The sequence below is a fragment of the Cynocephalus volans genome, chromosome 6 (assembly GCF_027409185.1).
Source record: "Cynocephalus volans isolate mCynVol1 chromosome 6, mCynVol1.pri, whole genome shotgun sequence".
NCBI classification, from domain to species: Eukaryota; Metazoa; Chordata; class Mammalia; order Dermoptera; family Cynocephalidae; genus Cynocephalus; species Cynocephalus volans.
The window spans coordinates 7,826,428-7,848,187 of NC_084465.1; the positions used below are offsets into that span (position 1 = coordinate 7,826,428).

The 21,760-nt window shown below is 41.8% G+C and overlaps 2 protein-coding genes across 2 annotated transcripts; both read right to left on the reverse strand.

The window, feature by feature from the left end:
* Positions 1 to 2,667: 2,667 nt before the first annotated feature.
* Positions 2,668 to 6,616, reverse strand: LOC134380795 (GTPase IMAP family member 1-like). The gene is made up of 3 exons (XM_063100925.1): positions 6,537 to 6,616; positions 4,720 to 4,768; positions 2,668 to 3,725 (listed from the first exon to the last, which is right to left on the reverse strand). The coding sequence occupies exons 2-3, from the start codon at positions 4,760 to 4,762 to the stop codon at positions 2,845 to 2,847; spliced, it is 924 nt and encodes a 307-aa protein (XP_062956995.1). The 5' UTR covers positions 4,763 to 4,768; positions 6,537 to 6,616; the 3' UTR covers positions 2,668 to 2,844.
* Positions 6,617 to 20,003: 13,387 nt separating this feature from the next.
* Positions 20,004 to 20,981, reverse strand: LOC134380818 (GTPase IMAP family member 2-like). Its single transcript, XM_063100979.1, is given in 1 exon segment — positions 20,004 to 20,981. A coding segment is annotated over 1 exon segment (978 nt).
* Positions 20,982 to 21,760: the final 779 nt, after the last annotated feature.

Sequence of the window (21,760 nt, forward strand, 5' to 3'; positions counted from 1 at the left end):
AAAGAAAATCTCTAAAGAAATGTTTTTGAGTGTAAGGGAAAAGTCTTTAAGTTCTCTAATAATAAATGATTCAAATTCAAAGACAATTCGCACATTTTGAGAATCACATTGATGATGTCATTTAGTCCCCCCTTTGCATTTTATATAAACATCTGCCAGTTTCATTACAATATTTTTGCAGTAATAATCATCAAGCACCCAAACTTGTCTCCTCATTCCAAGCCAACTGGTAAATAATTGAGAATTTAGTGCCATTCTTTGTGTAATCATATCCTATTATTGCCGCTGTCTAAGAAAATTCTGTGAATAGCCAAATATCAAAACATTGCCATGAAATTTTGAAAAACTCAGTAATATAAATAACAAAAAAGGATCATAGTCATTTTTGTATTATGAAATGTAGTCAAAAGACATGAATTCTCCAGAGCAAAAGTACTTTTAAACTCAGTCTTGCAGTTTTTCATTATTTGGAGATTTACGATCTTATTTTACAAAGATGTTTCTTCAGAATAGAATTCGATCTCTGAGATCTAAATATGTATCTTTCCAGACCTCTTGTAGAATCTTAGCCAAAGAGAGACCTGCGCAGGTACGTTCTCAAGACAGAAGTCAAACCTCATTAACTTGTAATATCATATGATATTAAGCAGTAAATGATTAGCATAATTTTTCCACTATTATTTCTGCAGCTTATGTTTCCTGTTCCTTTTGTTTTATGATCAATCTTATAGTACATGTGTAATATTAAATTTTATTTAAAAAGATCAACTATAATGAGGAGTCTTTCACACTTTATTATTATAATGAGCTCACTTGCCTTTTTCTAGACCTGGAGATTAGAACGTAGCAATGTTTGAGAAAACAAATACGTCTTTGATTGCACTTAATAAATGTATCTGACATTTAATCATATCCTTCTTTCTATTTCTGCTAGTCCCCAACTCTGTAAACACACAATAAAATGGGGTATTTATTACAAAATGTTCCCTCTCAGATGTTTGGTTTCTGTATCATATTCTTAAGTTATTTAATCTACAAAGTGTTCATCCATATTATTTCATTATACATGAAAACTATAAAGATTAATATTAACGTGTACATTTCAAGAAAAACCTGAACCCCTCTTGTGGACAGTTCCAGGGCAAGCACACAGGTACTGGTTCTCAAACACAAGCCCGCGGGCCACACCGCGCATCTGCTCGCTCCGCTGTGCCCCTTCCCCCAGCCCAAGCCATACCCAAAATAGAGCATTTTACTCACAGAGGTCAAGCCTGCCTTTGACCCAGCTATAGCTATCCACATGCTAAGGTCCACAAAAGAATTTAAAAACCATAATACTTTTGTTTATTTAAAAAACTACATTTGCATTTACAGACGAGACAGAAACCATAAGTAGACAAACACTGGAGGGCACGTGCGCACACACAGTACATGAGACAATGTAAAAAGTAAAGACCAGCAGGCTAACATCAGCCCCATTGTAAGCAACCCTCAGGCCACTTGTACAGGGGCATGTGCTGCCACCCAGGACACTGCCCCCTCCCCCAACACCAGCCCCTCCCTGGTGCCCCCTCTGGCTTCATCAAAGGAAGGCATCCCTCCCTCGGGGCCCTCCCTGGGCCCAGCAGGGCTAAGGAAGCTGAAGGTGCGAATTCCGAATGGATTTTTCCCCAATCACCCTTCACAGAGCCTAACTCACTGCAGTGGCCACCACCGCCCTCAACCTTTCTGTCCACGCCCACACCCACCCTAAGCCTGCGACACTTGCAGGACACAGCATTGGTGCGCATGAGCACAGACCCCACCTTTCCCCCCTGGGGCTGGCCAGCACCCTAGGGCGCCCGTGCACGACTCCCTTTCTCCCCCTCGTCCTGACTGGGGCTCTCCAGCGTGGCTGCCGCCTGGCGCCTGCACCTCCTAACTAGGAGTTGTCTGATTTACAGACACTGACTCCCCTTGAAGCGTTCTCATAACGCTCAGAAATAGAAATAAAGAAATACTGCTGCGTTCGATTTGCATAACCAGGCAGCATCTGATTTTCTAATGATGCGGTGTTCGAGAACCTTCGTGGACCTGCGCATCCCTGTAGGACCTGCTGCTGCTTCTGCGCCAGCCCGTGCCCAGGTGTCTGCGGCTCTCAAGCCGTGCACCTGCCCTTGTCCCTCTTCTCCACTGTACCAGAGCGGCTTGGTCCGAATAACCACACTGAAGACGTGACATGTTATTTTCCCAACATCCTACTTCATTTTGTGGAGACATGACCAGAATTCGTGCTTAGAAAATTGGGAACTGTGTTATTTTCAGTATAGTTACGTGTATCTTTTGGGGAGTAAAATCGTTGTACTAATACACAATATATCAGAAGTAAACACGAACACGTATAACCCTGGCATCTCTTTCATTGGTGACAATAAAAGGAACGTATCTACCCATGTATAGGAACGAGAAAATTATTAAGGAGGGTCAATCTAAATTTTTAAAAATGCTTAAAATTAAAAAGCTTGTTCTCCCTGTGCCATGGAATTCGTCCCCACAAGCTACCAGTCGTTTCCTTATTTTTCAAGAGAGAAAAAAATGCACCAAGAGTACGAAAATGTTGAAGGAAGTTTTTAATGTAGACAAATTTATTTAAAAACTGCATACGCATAGTTAAAAGTGAGAGTTGAAAACTTAAAAAGTGAACTTTAAGCCTTTACAAAATTGATGCAGTGCTCAAAGTTTTGGGTCATTGAATCTATGTCTGAAACTACAGGAGTCCTTTGGAATAAAGTGTTAGTTTCCCCCTCCAGCTTCAAGGCTTCCGTTCCTCTCCTGCCAAGTTACCTGCAGGTGTTGAGACCTGGACTATGTGTCACTCAGGTCAGCAAAAGCCTCGGACCCTGGGCGCCTGCAGAGCAGCACGTAGAGCAGGATCGCGCCCCCCAGCAGGACGGCCACATCCAGCCTCCAGCGGTTCCCCAGGGCCTTGTGCCACTCCCACAGCGCGGCCAGCCGCCCGGCCCCCCGCGGTCCCCGCACGCGGGCCGCCACCTCCGCGGCCACCCTCCGCAGCCGCTCCTCGGGGTCTGCCCAGCGCAGCGCCTGCGCCAGCCCGTACACTTCGTTGGTGTAGTGGGCGCCCCCGTGCGCCCTCAGCAGCCCCTCGGTCAGTGCCAGCAGCTGCTGCACCTGCGCCTCCTGCTCCCTGCCGGTGGCGCGGTTGTCCAAGGCGCAGACGCGGCCCCCGCACGCGGCCACCAGCTCCCTCAGGACGCGATTCTCCGTGCAGCGCACGTAATCCTGCAGACAGGCCCCGGCCAGGTCCTCCCTCCTGGTGAAGACGACGACCATTCGCTCCAGGATGCCCTCCCCGAACAGCTCCTGCACCTTCCTCACCGCCTGCTGGTCCTGCGCGGTGTAGCGGCCCAGCTGGGTCACCAGGAGCAGCGCGTGGGGCCCGGGGGCGGAGAGCAGGTAGCAGCGGCCTCTCTCCACGCACCCCGTGTCTGTCTTGGAGGTTTCGGAGCTGAAAATGTCCGGGGTGTCAATGAGTTCCACGTGCCACTTGGCCCACCTCCCGCTGGCCACGGTGCAGGTTCTGGTCACAGACGTGTCCCTGAGTCTGGAGAGGAACCGTCTCTGACCCAGGACGCTGTTCCCTGTGGCGCTCTTCCCTGCGCCTGTTTTCCCCACCAGGATGAGCCTCAGCCTGGGCTCCTGCAGGGACTGGGCGTCCTCTTCCGAACCTGTGCGAAGACATTATTTATTATCTTACATGAGTTAAACCAGCTTTCCCTTGGGAACCGGAATCTTCTTGCCTTTAGGAAAAAAAAAAAAAAAAAAAAAAGGGAAGGACAGAGATTTGAGCTTCCAGGGCGGGGCATCTCCGTCTTTTCCTTCTGTAGTTGGATCTTTTACATGCACCTGTAGCACCTGTAGATGCACCAGCGACTGCCGCGCGTTTCAGAAAATGCTCCTTCATAATTTCAGGCCATTACTTGTCTGACATTATCTCTGGTCACCCACACACATGCGGAACCGTTTCATATTTGGTGACTTCAATGAACTCTTCAACACTCTCCCGATACCAGATACCGTCCCACAGAAGAAAGGGGGGTGGGCGCAGGACCTCCTGGGACTATCTGCAGCCCCAGGCACCCTGGCTTGAATCACAACCTCACCCTGTACTAATCGTGTAACCTTGGGAAGTTGCTTCATCTCCCTAATTGTTAAGCGTCTTCTGCAAAAACAAAACTGATAATGCAGGGTGACTTCTCGAGGGGGTGTTGAGAGGTTATTTAAGACCTTTCGACCTTCCCTCACTCCCTCTTTCCCCCCTTTTCCCTCTCCTCCCCCTCTCTTAATCCTGCTGCCTAGACGTTATACCCATTTAAATCCCCACTCTTCTTCTCTGACACATTCTACCTGGCAAATCCTGTTTGCTCGCATACATGATTTGACACCCTCTGCATCCTCTTCTGTGGAGATCAGAGGAGGTTTGTTATCATCATCTTATATTGTGGGAACCAAAGGGCAGGCAAGTCAAAGAACTTAACAGCTCACAGCAGGGCAAGGGCAGAGATCCAGCGGGAGTGCAGATCTCAGGGTTCTTGCTGTTTCATCCCAGGGTCAAGACACCTCTGGGACTTACCTCTGTTCAGTGTGAGTAAGCCCCACTCTCCTCATTACCCTCAGCTCAAACCAGGGGGGCAAATGTGCATTGCAGAGATATGTCCTTACCACAGGCGGCAGCTTCATCTCTTGCCATCTTCCGTCCTCCCATGTTCACCTGAAAGAGTCCCAAACACAATTTGTTCATTCGTTTATTCATCCCTCAAAGAAGCATAACCACCTACAAAGTGTCTGGCAAAGTGCAAAGAGCTGGTGACACCACAGTGAAAAGCCATGGCTCCTACCTGCAAAGATCTTAAAATCGAGGTGTGTGTTTTGGGGGAGGGGCAGGTGCTTATAGAAAAAGACAGGTAAATTCTGTCAATTACAATAAATTGTGCTAATTCTTTTGAGATAACATCAGAATTTTAGAGAATAACATTGGAAAGGCCAGCGGCCTGACCTTGAGTTGTAACAATACTATGTTCCAATATTTGGTGAGCTTAAATTTGACTCATCAGGGACTCCATATACAAAAAGCAGAGGGGATGTTATAATCTTTACTGTGTGCCAGTGAGTAAGCTTTAGATATTAAATTTCCCAGGTACTTCTGTGTCAGTGACATTAGCGATAGATACAAAGTTCACTCCATGGGCTTTATGTGATTGATTATTTTGTGCACAGAAATCAGCAAACTCCCATAACTGACACCAGAGAAAAAAAGAAACGTCACAAGACTCAGAGCAAAGCACAAGAATTGAGCTGAAGCAAGAAGTACTTGACAAACATAATAATGAGAAAATGTGCTCCAGGGAATTCACAGAACGCTTCGGTAGGTCATTGGAACTTTCCATATAGTTTGGAATGGGAATTGAAATGATTTTAAATACTTCTCAGGAGGGAAGTAAGCCCCAGTTGAACTCTGGGTTACAAATGGTTCTTAATTATTGAAGAATGTTTAACATATAGACTGCTATATTGTTAATACTTTAAGAAATCTCAAAGGTCACCTAGTTTCTTGCCTTCCAAACTCAATGTTTTTCAGAATTACTTGAATGTTCTTTAAAAATTTATATTTTTTTCACCCTTCCTTAGAGATTCTGATTCGTGAACCAGATGTTTCCGATGTAGTCAGTCCACAACTCAGAGTTTGGAAACCAGTTATTTTTTCAAACACCTTCATTATACAGATGAGAAAATCGAGGTGTCCTGGCAACTAGGGTGGGAGAAGGTTGAATTAAGGAGCAGATGTTTACTGGGCCATGCAGGGAAAGGGATTGAAAACCAAGTTCCTAACCTCAGATGTCTCCTGAGGGCTCCCTACTGCCAACAGTGAAGAGGAGAGGATACAGGTCAGATGTATCCCCTTGTCACGTTGTAACTCGCTCCAAGGTTAGATTGCTTACAGAGCCACAGAAATATCTTTTGCCTTTGCTGAACATGCAGCTTGGGGGACAAACCTTTTCGAGGGTGTGTCTGGCTATGAGAGTGTGTTTGGCTAGTACCTGGGGCAGCCTAAACTTTTCATAGCTAATGTCCCCAGGAGCAGAACTCAATCAATGTCAGCTAGGAGTTCGTGGATAAACACTCCAGTTTCAATGCCTTTTAAACTGTATTTTGCTCTGTGAAGTGGTTCCAGCACACACTTCTCCTCTTGTACTAAGAGACTGTGGAAGGAGACAGGTTTTACTCCCAACGGGAATGTGGGGGTTCCCATGCCAAAGAAGTTGCTGCTAAATCTTCCTCTGAACTTGTGCTGTTTGAGACTCGGAACATCCTTAAAATCCTGGAAGGATGATCCTGATTTTTTCCAGATCTTGCTCACCTAAAAGGTGCCTTGTAGAATGCAGGTGCTCTGGCAGTAAGCACTCTCTAAGAACTACATTTTTTTCTGGTGCTCACACTACCCCTCCCTCCCCCCAGCCCGCTCTCAGGCTCAGGCTCACCTTTCCTGGCGACAGACTCTGAAGATGGCTCCGAGAAGCCCCTGACCTCTGCTTTCCCTCTGGTTGTGAGTATAGCAGGCTCTTTCCTCCCAGAACATGGAAGAAATCAGTGAGGCGCTCAGACCTCAGAGCTCAGGAAGCTCAGGGCGGGTCCTATGGTGATAACTTAAAGAGACAGAAACATTGCCTGTGAAGTTATGGGTTTGCCAGCTTTCTCCTACAGAATCTACCCCCTGCTGTGACGAAGGTGTGTGTGTCTCCAGGAGGGTTCTGAGATATCAAGCATCTTGCCATACCCTAAGAAGGGAAGGGTGTTGTAAGCCCCTGAGCCCTGACTTTACCTCCAGAATTGGTCACTGGGCTAATCTTCAGTTGCTTTTTGCTCTTTAGGGTCTACCATCCTCCCCGCCCGTCACCCCTGTAAAATAGGTGCAGAGAGTCTCTTGCTTCAGAACAAAGAACACGATAGCTATTCTCAACAGCCGTGCATTGATTGCACATCCGTGTGATCGGTGCCAGCCCTTGGTTCAGTGTGCTGGAAAAATCCAGGAGTGAGGTCTTATCATTCTCCGAGAAAGAAAGGCTTTGCAAGCCATGGAAGGACTTGCGGGCGAGCTGGTATGTTGAGGATGAACTCCTTTTCAGTATTCTTAAACTAGCCTTATTAGGAGGCTCAGTCTAGTCATCCATGTTGGTATTGCCAATGATGGTTTTTCTCTTTTCTCCTAGGAGCATCATCAGATCAGCCAAAGGGCCAACTGCTGTGTGGTGAGAAGGCTATAAAGGGACTGGCCTGAGACCAGGGTAGGGCATTAACCAGCTATGGGACTCGACTAGCTGTCTTGAACTTTCTGGACTTGGCTGTCCCTGTACGTGGGGAAGGGAACAACCAAGCCTTAGCCCACGGGCTGGCATCTGCTTTTCACCTCTTTCATGCCAGCCCATTTTTGGGGTAGGGAAGAAAACCAACTTTCACTGTTTCAACCTATTCTTGGGGACAGAGTCTCTTTGATGACTGACACTCCCTGTTTCCACTCTGCATTGCTGGAGCAGGGAGTCTCTCCTCCCAGTACATCAGCAGGACCAGGGCCATCCTGAGGCAGGTGAGGTGTCTGGGGCACACAGTTTAAGGAGGCACTCACTCTCAGGGTCATTCAAGTGCTGACCCTGCAGGTGAATGACCCTGTGGGTGAGTGCTTCCTTAAGAGTGGGGTTCCTAGGGCTCCTCACTAGCCTCACCCTAGTCCAAGCCATGCAGATCAGCTTTGAATAATTCTTCAATATCTATGTGTACCTTTTATAAAGGTGCTTTCAGTGCCTGTCCAGTAAATCTTTGCCATTTACTGTTTCCATGCACGTATATGGTGTCTTACTTTAACAACTTGTAATTCTGTTTATGAGTGTTTAACTGTCTATGAGAGTGTGTTTGGCTAGAGCATGGAGCAGCCTGAAGTTGTCATAGCTAATGTTCCCAGGAGCAGAACTCAGTCAATGTCAGTTAGGAGTTTGTGGATAAACACTCCAATTTCAAATTGTCACTGTCTACCAAGTGTGACAACTCTGTGGTATGTTCTAAACAAGTTGCTGAGGTGCCCAGCAGATTGGAGACCCAGTTGTCTCCAGTGGGACCCTACTTATCACTGTATAACATACACATTAATGCAACCTGTGTTGGCTACTTTCCCTTACCTGTCTCACATTCCCACTTCTCTACTGTGCTTTCTGGAATCACCTTCCTAGCCAAAAATAACTGTTTCTGTCTCCATCCTCAACATTCCTGTTAGCTACCAAAGGCTTTCTCACTGTCTCTGGACTTTGTTCCCTGTTATTCACTGATACCGTCAATTGTGGAATCCCACAGGAGGCCAAAGACCTTCACTCCTGGGTCTCAGAATGCTGTCTAAAACTCCTGCTTCCTCTGCTCCTCTATTTTAACACTTTCTTCCTCCCTTTTCAGTATTTATATGTTCATTGTTTTTTTCTCTATCCTTATAAACCTAATAAAGATGATATGGAAAGAAGTAAATTCATGAATATTAAGGAAAACATCCTGCTTGAATAAACCTTCAATAAAAAGAAGTTCAAACCTGCTGGGATCATTATTCAGCCCTGGTGTCTTCCCTGTCTTTTCTTGATATGCCCAGAGCTCAACTATAAGCTTCCTCAAGGCCACAAAGGAACAAGAAGCCTCTCACATGGTCCAAATAGCATCTCAGGAGAGGAGACTGTAGATAAATAACTGCTTTGATCAAATATTGATTATGTGAATGATACTAGCCCCACTGTGCCTGAGCATTTAGAAGCACTATTTTAGTAAAAGGCGAAAGATTTATACGATCTGAAGAGAAACCAGAGTTAGAAGCACTATTTTAATGTTCATGTAGATCCTGCTTTCTCCTCTGGGGAGGAGAGATTGTGGCAATCAAGGTTTTCTTGTTAGGAGTACCAGCCAAGTAGGTGGCCTACAGGAGTCAGGTTCATGGGAGAAGAGCCATGGTGAGCTTCCCAGTTCGACAGCATAACATAAAAGGAGGAGAAAGTTTGTAAGCCAAATCAGGAGTTAGATGTTGTGTGTTTCATCTTTGAATACATATACAATGGGACACTGAAGTCAAAGGAATAAAAATTTAGAGATAAAGAGACACAAGCATATTAATAAACCAAGACTTGTGACAAATCTAGGATGAGAATCAGTGAATAAAGGACCAGGAGGAAGGACTCAGATGGAGGTATATTTGAAGAACATCAGCATGCCATGAAAAACACAAATGAATAAGAAAAATTACTCAAAGAAAAGGTATACAATTTAAAGAAAAAAGAACTGAGAACAGAACCCCAAAGATTCTTATTATTCTGGAGCTACCAAGGGGAGAATAATACAAATGTCAGAGAAGTAAGATGATAGCTGAAGGGTATGTTGTTCTTAAAGACAAAGCTGAAGAAAGTTTTAAAACACAAGTGAAAAATAGTTGAAATGGGGAATTGTTTTTGCTTCTTTTTAAGTTGGAGAAAGATGTGAAAGCCTTTAGCTTCCACACTGACAGTAACAACTGGAAAGAATGAAAACATACTTCTCTAAGCACAGCAAAGAGTAGTAGATGGAAGGAGGGACTGTCGAGCTGAATTATAGACAGAAAAGAGTCCATTATAAGTGACCAGAGGGCTGGGGTGTCTTCTAACCTGGGGTAGGTGCCGCCTAGTCTTGGTATAAACAAATGGAGTCATTGGCCTGCTACACACAGGTGGACTTTGGAGAGTGTAGAAATTAGATGAACATTTGACAATGTGGATTATTAAAACAGATTGGAATCTATATGATTTCAAGGGCAAAACCACATTGCTTCTCTTGATAACTCCTTCCCTCCCCATCACAAGTTTTTTCCTAAGAGAGCAGCAGTGAAGGAAGGTCAAGAAAACAGAGAGAAATGTATTCAGTTCCATATTTTATCAAGAGGTCTTGCTAGTGAAGTAAAGCCATTTTAAATTGGAGCCTTACACCCTCCTAGTTCAAAAGTTGACTAGATAAAACAGCTGGTGGTGGTTGCATGAGAAGTTGTTTGTGGGTTGCATGAATCAGAAGCGAATTCAATCTATTCAAAGAGGTGGCTCATTCTCATTTCAAATGGAACTTAGGAGCAGATGGCATGAATACTCCAACCACCAGACAGATAAATGAACTTGCATTCTCCAGAAAATAAGCTGAAACAGAGTACACATATACTTCAGACTTCAGTTTCATTGTCTGGAATGAATACAATAAAAATTTACATGGCAGATAAGAATCAGGAAAATATGACTTGTAATCAAAAGACTAGACAGTAGAAGGAGAACTACAGATGACTCATTCATTGTAATTACCACATGCGGAGTTTAAAATTATAATAAATGGTATAAAAATTTATAGAAAAATAAATAAAATGAAGCATTTCAGGAGCGAAATATAAACTCTAAAAAGAACTAATTCTGGTACTAGAAAACAAAATATTTGAGATAAACAAACCTAATTGGATGGATCTAACAGCGTACTGGACATTAAAGAAACGATCCATAAATTTAAAGATAGGTCAAGAAAAATGATTGAGACTGAAGTCCAAAAAGGAAAAATATTGAAAAAATAAATTAACATGGCACTAGTGATCAGTGGGATAAAATTAAGGAGTATAATGTAATCGGAATTTAAGAAGGAGAAGAAAAGAATGAGCTTGGTAGAAAAAATATTTGTGAATATAATGAACAAAAACATTTTAATTTGGTGAAAAACCTCATAAATCAAAAATCCAGAAATCTTAATGAACCTTAAGAAGAAAATACAAAGAAAAATAAGCTCAGGCACTTTATAGTCAAACTGCTGAAAACCAAAGTAAAAGAGAAAAATTTAAAATCAAGCAAACAAGGAAAAGCAGACACACCGGGGAACAACATAAGGATGATTGCCGCTTGTTTTTTTTTTTTTTTAATAGGAAACAATGAAAAGCAGAGTTTCTCACAATAAATGCTTAATTTGGAAGTATAGAAAGACGGCAAGTAAACACTCTAACTCTTAACCACAAAGAACTGCAAAAACAAGAACAATCCAACCCCAAGCTTAGAAGACAGAAAGAAATAATTAAGATCAGAGCAGAACTAAATGAAATAGAACTAAGTGAAATAGAACTAAATGAAATAAAAACAATACAAAAGATCAATGAAACAAAAAGTTGGTTTTTCAAGAAGATAAACAAAATAAACAAGCTATTAGCTAGGTTAACTAGAAAAAGAAGAGAGAAGACAAAATAAGAAAAATTAGAATTGAAAAAGGAGATATTACAACTGATAACTCAGAAATAAAAAGAATCATTAGAAACTATTATAAAAAACTATATGCTAACAAATTTGAAAATCTGGAGGAAATGGATACATTTCTGGAGACACACAAACTACCAAGACTGAACAAGAAGACACAGAAAACCTGAACAGACCAATAACAAGCAATGAGATTGAAGCAGTAATCAGGAGTCTCCCAACAGAGAAAAGTCCTGGGTTGAATGGCTTTACTGCTGAATTCCATCAAACATTTAAAGAGGAATTAATACCAATTCTCTTTAAACTATTTCAGAATTTAAACTGGCCCTCCTTGAAACAGAAGCCATTCTTCCAAACTCATTCTACGAGGCCAGCATCACCCTGATACCAAAATCAGACAAAGGTTCAACAAGAAAAGAAAAATACAGATGCAAAAATCTTCAACAAAATATCAGTGATCAGAATACAGCAACACATCCAAAAAATTATACACCATGAGCAAGTAAGTTTCATCCCAGGGATGCAAGGATCGTTCAACATACACAAGTCAATAAATGTATCACACCACATCAACAAAATCAAAGAGAAAATCCATATGATTATTTGATAGATGCAGAAAAACATTTGACAAAATTCAACATTGCTTCATGATAAAGGCTCTCAGCAAATTAGGTATAGAAGGAAAGTATCTCAACACAATTAAAGTCATATATGACAAACCAATTGCCAAGAATAGGAACAAGACAAGGATGTCCACTCTCACCACTCCTATTCAACACACTATTGGAAGTACTAGCCAGAGTGATCAGGGGAAAGAAAGAAAGATATGGCATACAGATTGGAAAAGATGAAGTTGAATTGTCCCTGTTTGCAGATGACATGTGCCTATGTATAGAACAGCCTAAAGACACTACAAAAAAGTCTTAGAGTTGATAAATGATTTCAGCAATTTTGAAGGTATGAAATCAACAGAGAGAAATCAATAGCATTTCTATATTCTAACAATGAACTGGTGGAAAAAGAAATCAAGAAAGCAAGCCCATTTACAATAGTCACCAAAAAATAAAATACCCAGGAATCAATTTATTCAAGGAAGTCAAAGATCTCTACAATGAGAACTACAAAACACTACTGAAAGAAATTAAAGAGGACACAAAAAGATGGAAAGACATTCCATGCTCTTGGATTGGAAGAATTAACATTGTGAAAATGTCCATACTACCCAAAGCAATCTACTATTCAATGCAATCCCCATCAAAATGCCAATGACATTCTTCACAGAAATAGAAAAAAACAATCCTAACATTCATCTAGAACAACAAAAGATGCTGAAGAGCCAAAGTAGTCATGAGCAAAAAAAGAAAAAAGAAAAAAGAAAGAAAGAAAGCTGGAGGCATAACACTACATTACTTCAAATTGTACTACAAAGCTATAGTAACCAAAACAGCATGTGCTGGCATGAAAGCAGACATATAGACTGATGGAACAGAATAGAGAACCCAGAAATCAACCCATGTACTTACAGTCAACTGATCTTTGACAGGGTACTGAGAAAATGCATTGGGGAAAAGACTGGCTCTTCCACAAACGGTGCTGGGAAAACTGGACATTGATATGCAGAAGAATGAAGCTAGACCTGTACCTCTCTCCATAAACCAAAATCAAAATGGATTAAACTAAAAATGTATTAAAGACTTTAGTGTAAGACCCTAAACCATGAAACTACTAAAAGAAGCATAGAGGAAACATTTCAGGAAATAGAATTGGACAAATACTTTATGACGAAGACCCCAAAAGCAGAAGCAACAAACGGAAAAATGAACAAATGGGATTATATCAAACCGAAATCTTCTGTGAATCAAAAGAAATAATTAACAGAGCGGAAAGACAACCTATGGAGTGAGAGAAAATATTTGCAAACTGTACCTCTGACAAGGAATTAATAGCCTGAATATACAAGTAACTCAAACAACTTCATAATAATAGAACAAATAACCCAATTAAAAAATGGGCAAAGGAGCTGAGAAGACATTTCTCAAAGGAAGGCATATGAATAGCCAACAGACAGATGAAAAAATGCCCAACATCACTCAGCATCCAGGAAATGCAAATCAAAACCACACTGGGATATCGTCTCTCCATAGTTAGACTGGCCATTATTAAAAAGACAGAATAACAAATGCTGATGAGTATGTGGAGAAAGGGGAATTCCTCTACACTGTTAGCGGGACTGTAAAATAGTACAGTCACTATGGAAGAGAGTATGGAGGTTTCTCAAACAATGACAGATAGAGCTACCATATGATCCAGCAATCCCACTTCTGGGTATACACCCGAAGGAATGGAAATCATTATGTCGAAGGGATACCTGAACCCCCATGTTTATTGTAGCTCTATTTATAATAGGCAAGATATGGAACCAACCGAAATATCCATTGATGGATGACTGAATAAGAAAAATGTGGTATATATACACAATGGAATACCACTCAGCCATAAAAAAGAATGAAATTCTGCCATTTGTAGTAACATGGATGAGCTTGGAGAAAAGCATATTAAGTGAAATAAGCCAGACACAGAAAGAGAAACACTGCATGTTCACACTCATAAGTGGGTGTTGAAATGAAAGAAAGAAAGAGAGAGAGAGAGAGAAGAAAGAGAGAAAGAAAAGAAAGAGAAAGAAAAGAATAAGGGAGAAAAAAAGAAAGACAGAAAGAAAGAAAGAAAGAAAGAAAGAAAGAAAGAAAGAAAGAGAAAGAAAGAAAGAAAGAAAGAAAGAAAGAAAGAAAGAAAGAAAAACGAAAGAAAAAACCTCAGTAATACATTGTTGAAGGAGAGAAGAAATCTATGGTTACTAGAGTTGTGAAAGGGGGAGGGAGAGGGGTTAGGGAGAAATTGGGTAAGGGGCACAAAGAACAATTATGATTTGTAATAATAAATATGTTAAAAATAAACAAATAAACAATAAAAGAAGCTGGAGGAAAAATGGGAAAGATACGAGATAGAAACTGAGGTCAACAGGAAAAAGTAAAATTTGCTGGAAATTTTAAACTTGTGGGAAATATGAAAAGACTACTATCTTGATTATTGCTTAATTTCTTTAAAATGAAATTGACTAAACCAAAAACAATAATAACATACTCTGAAATTTTTTTTAACATAAGAAGTAAAAAATGACAACACTATCATATTTGAAGAGGTACACTATTATTCAAGGTAGAGAGTATCAAACTAAGGATGAATAGTCCCTAGAGCAACCACACACACACACACACACACACACACACACACACACACACACACACACACACACACACAAGCCAAAACAGGAGATAAAATGGAATAATTTTTCAAAAATTAATGCCAAAGAATGAAAAAAGAGGAACAAAGAAAAAATTGGGTAAATAGAAAGCAGGAACAAGATGTTAGACTTAAATCCAACTATAGCTATTGTTGCATTAGATGTAACTGATTTTTGACAAAGGAGCAAAGGTATTTCAATGGAGAAAGGACAGTCTTTTCAACAAATGATTCTGGAGCAACTCTACATCCGTTAGTTCAAAACGGATCCTAGACATAAACGTAAAATGCAAAACTAAAAAACTCCTAGAAAATAACTTTTGCGAAAATCTAGATGACCTTGGGTTTAGTGATGACTTTTTAGATATAACACCAAAAGCTCAACCCATGACAGAAAAAATTGATAAGTTGGATTTCATTAAAATAAAAAAAAACTTCTGCTCTGGTCTGCGAAAGATACTGTTAAAAACACACAATAAAATGAACACAGAAAACATGATAGAGAAAATCAAAGTTAGATTTTTGTAAAGTTTAATAAAATTGATAAATTTGTAGTTAAGCTGATCAAGCCAAAAAGAAATAAACACAAATTATCAATATCAGAATTCAAAGAGGAAAATTAGTTCCCATATGTATTAAAGGGATAATGAAAAGATTTTATGAGTTTGTGCAACTTTAACATAACAGACAAATTCCTTTAACAGCACAACTTACCAAAGTGAGAACAAGAAGAAATAAAAAATCAGAATAGCCTTATATATCCAGTTTAAAAATCGAATTTGTAATTAAAGAGCTTTCCACAAAGAAAACTCTAGATCCAGATGGCTTTTCTGGTGAATTCCATCAAATACTTCAGAAAGAAATTATACCAGTTTTACACAATTCTTCCATAAAATAGAGGGGGAGGGGAATTTTCCAAGTCATTAGAGGCAGCATGACCTTGATAGGCTTAGTACAAGGCTTAATAACTTGCATTAGCCCTGGTAGCAAAAACCTCATGAGGATATTACAAAAAAGGAAAACTACAGACCAAATGTATCCTGACCCCAGCTGTTTGGGGTTGTGGGATGAGGGTGGATTCTCCTCTGTGCTCATTTTATTTCCAATTTCTTCTGGAGGAAGACAGCTGATGTTCAATCAACTGATAGGGTGAGAACTAAAGTTTAAACCAACCACAAAAGGAAGATACCATGTGAGGGTTTCTGTTCAGAAAGTTTGAAAATGTTTCAGGGCCATCAGATAGGGAAGCCACCCTGGGTCATAAGTCATGTGGCCTCTTCAGGAAACCCAAAGCTTCAGCTGCCTCAGCCTCACCTCTGACCTCTTCAAAGTCTTAACGTCTGAGAATAGAAAGGATGCTGTGGTGTTGGAGGCAATGAGAAAACAGAATGGGAGAATAGGAAACTACTTTGGAAAAAACATCTATTCAATTATGCACAAACTTTAACTTTTTTTTTTTTTAAAAACTCATGCCTTGCTTTGATATACAAAGTTTTACATTCCCAGGAGATTCTACTTTGCTTTTGAAGTGAGACTCTATCTTCTGTGAATTTCCATCAGGGCATTAAAATAATTTTAATTATTAATTTTAATATTAATAACTTAATAATTTTAATTTTGAGGAGCACAGGGACCTCAGGAGCTGAGAGCAGGCTCTGCTGATGCCAGCAGGATTCAAATCCTCAGGAGCCAAGGGCAGCCCCCACAGACAGATGTTAGGAGAGTGCGGTGCTGTAGCATTGGCGGTCTGCTGCCAGCACAGACACCACTGCTGCACTGGTGGTCCACTGCCACAGCAGCAGCCACAGCAGCCACAGCACCCCCTGCCACCATGCATGCAGCCTGCCAACCACTCAACTGCACTGACACAAGGAGGGTCACCCGTGGAGCCTAAGGGAAAAGGTGAGTGAGTGCAGGCCTGTGCCCCAGTGGCCCAACCCACAGGGGGAGTTAAACTTCCCCCCACCCCAGTAGTGCACTTGGGGATGGGAGGTATTTGCACAGCCCACATGACTGTCTGGATCCTGGGAGAGACACATGTGGAACCCCCAGAAAGTGCATAAACCATGGATAGCCAAACATACTAAGGAAGACAATTCCCCCCCACCACCACCACCTGGGGGAAGAAAGGACCCAGGAGTCACCTGTCCTGTAGGAAGAGGAAAGAGAAACCCCACCAAGGGTCATTCTTTCAAACCGAGGAGCTCCAGTGCACCTCAGTCCACCCATAAGGGTCATGGAATTCTAGCCAGGGTGCCAACAAGCCCAGCCGGGGTCATCAACTCCCGCCAAAGAGCCACAGGGCAACCAGGTGCTTTCCCCAAGAACTCTAGAGGTCACCCACATCCTCAATGAACCAACAAAGTCAGTAACCTCAGCAAGGAGTCATTAAGTGCCACAGTGCCTAGACCATGGAAGCACTCACACAACCCCAACAATGAATATGGCTGAAGTACCCACATGGAGACTACACAACTGTGAATACCCAGAACCAATACTAAAACACCCTACACAATGGTCAACATAAAATACATCTGCAGGAGGAAGTGTGTCTCCTCAAAGCCCACTCCAGAGTAGTAGAAGAAGCAACTGCTATACCAGATGACCAAAAATCAATGCAGAGATTCTAGAAATACAAAAGAGAAAAACAAAAACAAAAAACAAGAAAATATGGCAGGCAGGGGCACCACGGGCCTCAGCCTTGCCCTCAGACATCTGCAACCAGCCCAGCAATGACCACTGAGCCACCACTGGAAGTGCCCTGGCTCCCAAGCCAGAGTGGTGGGAGGATGAGGGCCTCAGCCATGCCCCCTCCAATGTCAGCAGCCCAGCGGTGACCACTGAGTGGCAGCAGGAAGTGCCCTGGGCTCCCAAGTCGCGGCAGTGGGGTCCAAGACCTCAGCCATGTCCTGCCAACATCCACAACCAGCCCAGCTATGACTACTGAGAAACTGCCGGAAGTGCCCTAGGCTCCCGAGCTGGGGCAGTCGGGGGCTGAAGTCCTCAGCCATGCCCCCTGATGTCCACACCAAGCCCAGCAATGACCACTGAGGTGCCACTGGAAATGCCCCAGGCTCCTGAGCTGGGGCGGTGGAGGGCTGAGAGCCTTAGCCATGCCCCCCTGACATCTGCCTCCAGCCCAGCAATGACTGAGCTGCAGCTGGACGCCCCCTGTTTTCCCTGCCAGAACGAGGTGGGTGCCATGGGCCTTGATCATGCCCCCCCTTCCTCCTCCTCCCACCCTGTCTTCCCCCCCCTTCTCTCTCCCCCTCCCCTCCAGCTGCTCTGCAACAACATCTTAGAATGAGGCATGGAGCCAGGGGAGGCCGGACCAAGTCACTACCAGGGAAGCTACTGCCACCACCCAGGGCCCTGTGGGGTCCTGAGGCATGGAGCTGGGAGAAGCTGAACCCAGCCAGCTGCCACCACTTCCGGGCTCGACCTGCGTCCTGAGGCAAGGAAGTCTTTTAGCTTCTATTTTTAAATTCAGTTTTTCTGTTTATTGCCAGGATAAAGAAGTGCCATAGCTTTCAAAAATGTTGATTTTTACATTGAGACTCATTGCTGTTCTTCTATTACTTCTAATAATCTATCTGAAAATTATTATTTTTCTTTCTTATCAATAGTCATACATTTTATTTTTCTTTCTTTCTTTTTTTTTTTTTTTTGTTTCTTAAATCTTACTAGATAGGACCTCTGGTACAATGCTGGAAGCAGTGATAGTGTACATCCTTCTTTGTGCCTAATTTTAATAAAAATGCATGTAGTTTTTTAGAGAAATTTTATCTACCTACTTTTGTTGCTTTCCAGTATCATTCTATAAATTTTTAATTTTTTTCAAGTTTTTATAATTGCTATCCATAGGAAAGCTTGTATAATCAGTTCACTTCTCCACCATTAATAGGAGTAATATTAATTAATCTAAAATTTTTTCATCAATTATAGTTTGATTTATAAAAATTTCAAGATTTTTTTCAATATACCTCATCATTTCTGGTAGTTTATTGTTTCTTTTTTATTTGGGTGTGTGCATATCATCTTTGTAAAAATGTCTATCATACCTATTTAACATACTGTAAGAAATACTATGATATCTGAACTCTTTTGTGCCTAAATCTGTGGGGGTTTTTTGTCTTCTTGCTCTTGTTCATAGGAACATGATTTGGGCTCACTTTATTGAATTTATTTCATCTGAATGCTTAAGTAAGTGGAGATATTTCCTTTAGAGAGGATTTGTGTTTGTTTCTACTGGAAGTCAAGAATTCAACTGATCTAGGGAAACTTTAGCCTCCTGGGAAGATCCTAACTTAATACAGAAGCCCCAGAAGCAGCTTGTGGAATTTACTGGCAACGCAAGGCTGTTTCTCGATGTCAGGATTGATACCCACATTGGTTTACTAGTCACCTCTGCCTTGCCTGTTCACTGATCGCTCATGGGTCTCAACTTCACTTTCATATATATATATGAAATAAAGAAAATTCCAAGGGTGAAGCAAACAATATATATATTTTCTGGTGAGCTCATCAATCATAAAAATTCTGTTTCTTTTAATAAATTAGCCTCTCTATTTGCATTTCGCAGGATGATGCTTCAGAATATCCAATCTACCATCATTTCTGATGTATAAGCATCCATGCATGGTTTGACACTAAATCTGAAGGGGCCAGGGCTAAAATATGGCTAAGCCTCTTTAAATGTTAAGCACATTTGATGTACATAACACAGACTATGGATGTGTGTGTGTCTGTGTGTTTTTGTTGTTGGGCATGAATTGGTTCTGGTATAGAGTAAATGTGCCCTGTGTCCACCTACCATTTTAGAGGGAAAAAACCATAGAAGAGAATTAAAAACATATGATCCCAGGAACTTCACAGTTTACTTATTATTATTTTATTTATCATTTTCTTATAATCAGTAGAAATATTAGTATTATAAAGACGAAAGAGTTTTCAGGGACATAAAACTGGCTTTAGGGATTTACAAATGAAAGGAATTTTAGGGCTGAGCCCGTGGCTCACTCGGGAGATTTGGCGCTGGGAGCGCCGAGGCCGCGGGTTCGGATCCCATATAGGGATGGCCGGTTTGCTCACTGGGTGAGCGTGGTGCTGACAACACCAAGTCAAGGGTTAAGATCCCCTTACCGGTCATCTTTTGAAAAAAAAAAAAAGAAAGGAATTTTATGTTTACAGATTTCAAAAGATTTTAGTATTATATTTCAATGCAAAGAGTAACTTTTAAAATAATTTGGTTCATTAATACATAGAGAGATATGTTAAGACTTAAATACGTTGCAGAATCTCAAACATGATGTTAGGCACTACATTTTACAGGGGAGGCTCTGTGATTCACCCACTAGATGATAGTAAGTAATTACTGACTTGTCACTATGACCTAGGAATCCTGCATTCTAGTCCAGTGATCTTTGTCAGTATTGTCATGAACGTTTTGGGTATAATAAACAGTAAGCTACAGAATAAATTGCACACACTAAAGAGCAAGCAGTAAAATGAACTGCACATGCTGTGTGATACACAAAATAACAGAATTAGCAATTTGACACTTAACTGCATACAAAATGAAATACACAGTTGTGTTTTGATTAGGACCCTTTCTAGGCAATTTGCTTTGGCCATGGTGGTGCAACGCCCCTGAATTTCCACATACTTCATAAGACTCCCTTTGAAATCCTTTAATCTTCCCTCTGATCCCACAGGCCCACATTTCGACCCCTGTACTAGGCTGTACAGACCATTGGCGTAGTGCTCACCCCTTTTCTCCATCATCAGGCCTCCAATCAAGTTCATTAGGTCCTTTACCTGCTCATCCCATTTGTTCCCTTCAGCACGGTTATTAAAGGCACAGACTCGTCCCCCACATGCTGCCACCAGCTTGCTTAGGGCTTTGTTGTCTGTGTCACGGGTGTAATCCATCAAGGAACCACCATTGAGGTCTTCCTTGTGAGTAAAGAGGACGATTGTGTGTCCAATGGCATCTTCTCCAAAGATCTCCTTCATCCTCTGTGCAGACTCCTGGTCCTGGGTGGTGTATTGGCCCAGCTAGGTCACAAGGAACAGCACGTGGGGTCCTGGTGCAGAGAGTAAGTAGCACCTCTGCACCTCTTTGTACAGGGTTTCAGAGTGGCCTTTCCCAGAAAATATATCTGGTGTGTCAATAATGATCATTTCCCTCTTTCCCCAGCTTTCCTGATTTTCACTGCAAGTCTTGGTCAAGGTCTGGGTGCTCAGCCTTGACTCAAATGCTGGCTTCCTGAGGATACCGTTCCCTGTAGCACTTTTGCCGGTTCCTGTTTTACCCACCAGAATGATTCTCAGCTCTGATTCTCTGGCATCTTGGCTCTTCATAGATGGTCCTGTTAGGAGCAAGTTTACTACGTTATTACTATACTGATCATGGCAATGGACTATCTTTGATGATAAAGAGATATTCTACATGATGGGACAAGACACTCTCACAATATACTGTGTTTATGAAATAAAATCTAACTGCATTATCAAATAAGATGTCTTAACTATGGTTTCTAAACCATCTGCATTTCTCTAGGACTGCAGAGTACTGCTATGTTGGATCCTAGAAAAACATACTTGAAGGACAAGATGGATTTAAAAACATAATTCATCGTGTAAGCCTGGCCTTCTCAAACCAATTTTCTGGAGATCAGAGATGTGAAGCTAAGACTGTGGGTTCCATCTCAAGGTGGGCATAGTAGCCTGACTGCCCCTCTGACCTACGCTGGGCAGAGTGTGGTCATGAGCAGCAGGGAAATGGCTCAACTTGGGACATAGTAGAAGGAGCAGTGTAAAAACTATTCTCACTAAAGAAGAAACAGCTGAGAGCTTATCTTTTCTTTAGAAAGGATAGCATAATTTTTATATAATAGGCGCAGAATAGGATATACTCCCTTCTCTCCTTCCCTGTATCCCTTTAACATGTGTAACATTCTGGGGAGAGGAATGAATGGGACAGAGGCCTGAAGGAGCTTAAGGATTCTAGAAAAAATTGTGATCCAGATGCATGAAAGGGGAGGGCCTAGGAGCCACCATGCCATTTCTGCTGGTCCATGTGGCTGTAACAGGTATAAACTGAGCAGGGAGGGTTAGTGACAGAATCAGGATGCTGCTTT

Excerpts from the sequence above, each read along its gene's own strand:
- LOC134380795 (XM_063100925.1), bottom strand. The coding sequence starts at position 4,762 with ATGGGAGGACGGAAGATGGCAAGAGATGAAGCTGCCGCCTGTG. Across the intron at positions 3,726-4,719 it reads AGATGAAGCTGCCGCCTGTG|GTTCGGAAGAGGACGCCCAG; the intron begins GTAAGGACATAT and ends GTCTTCGCACAG.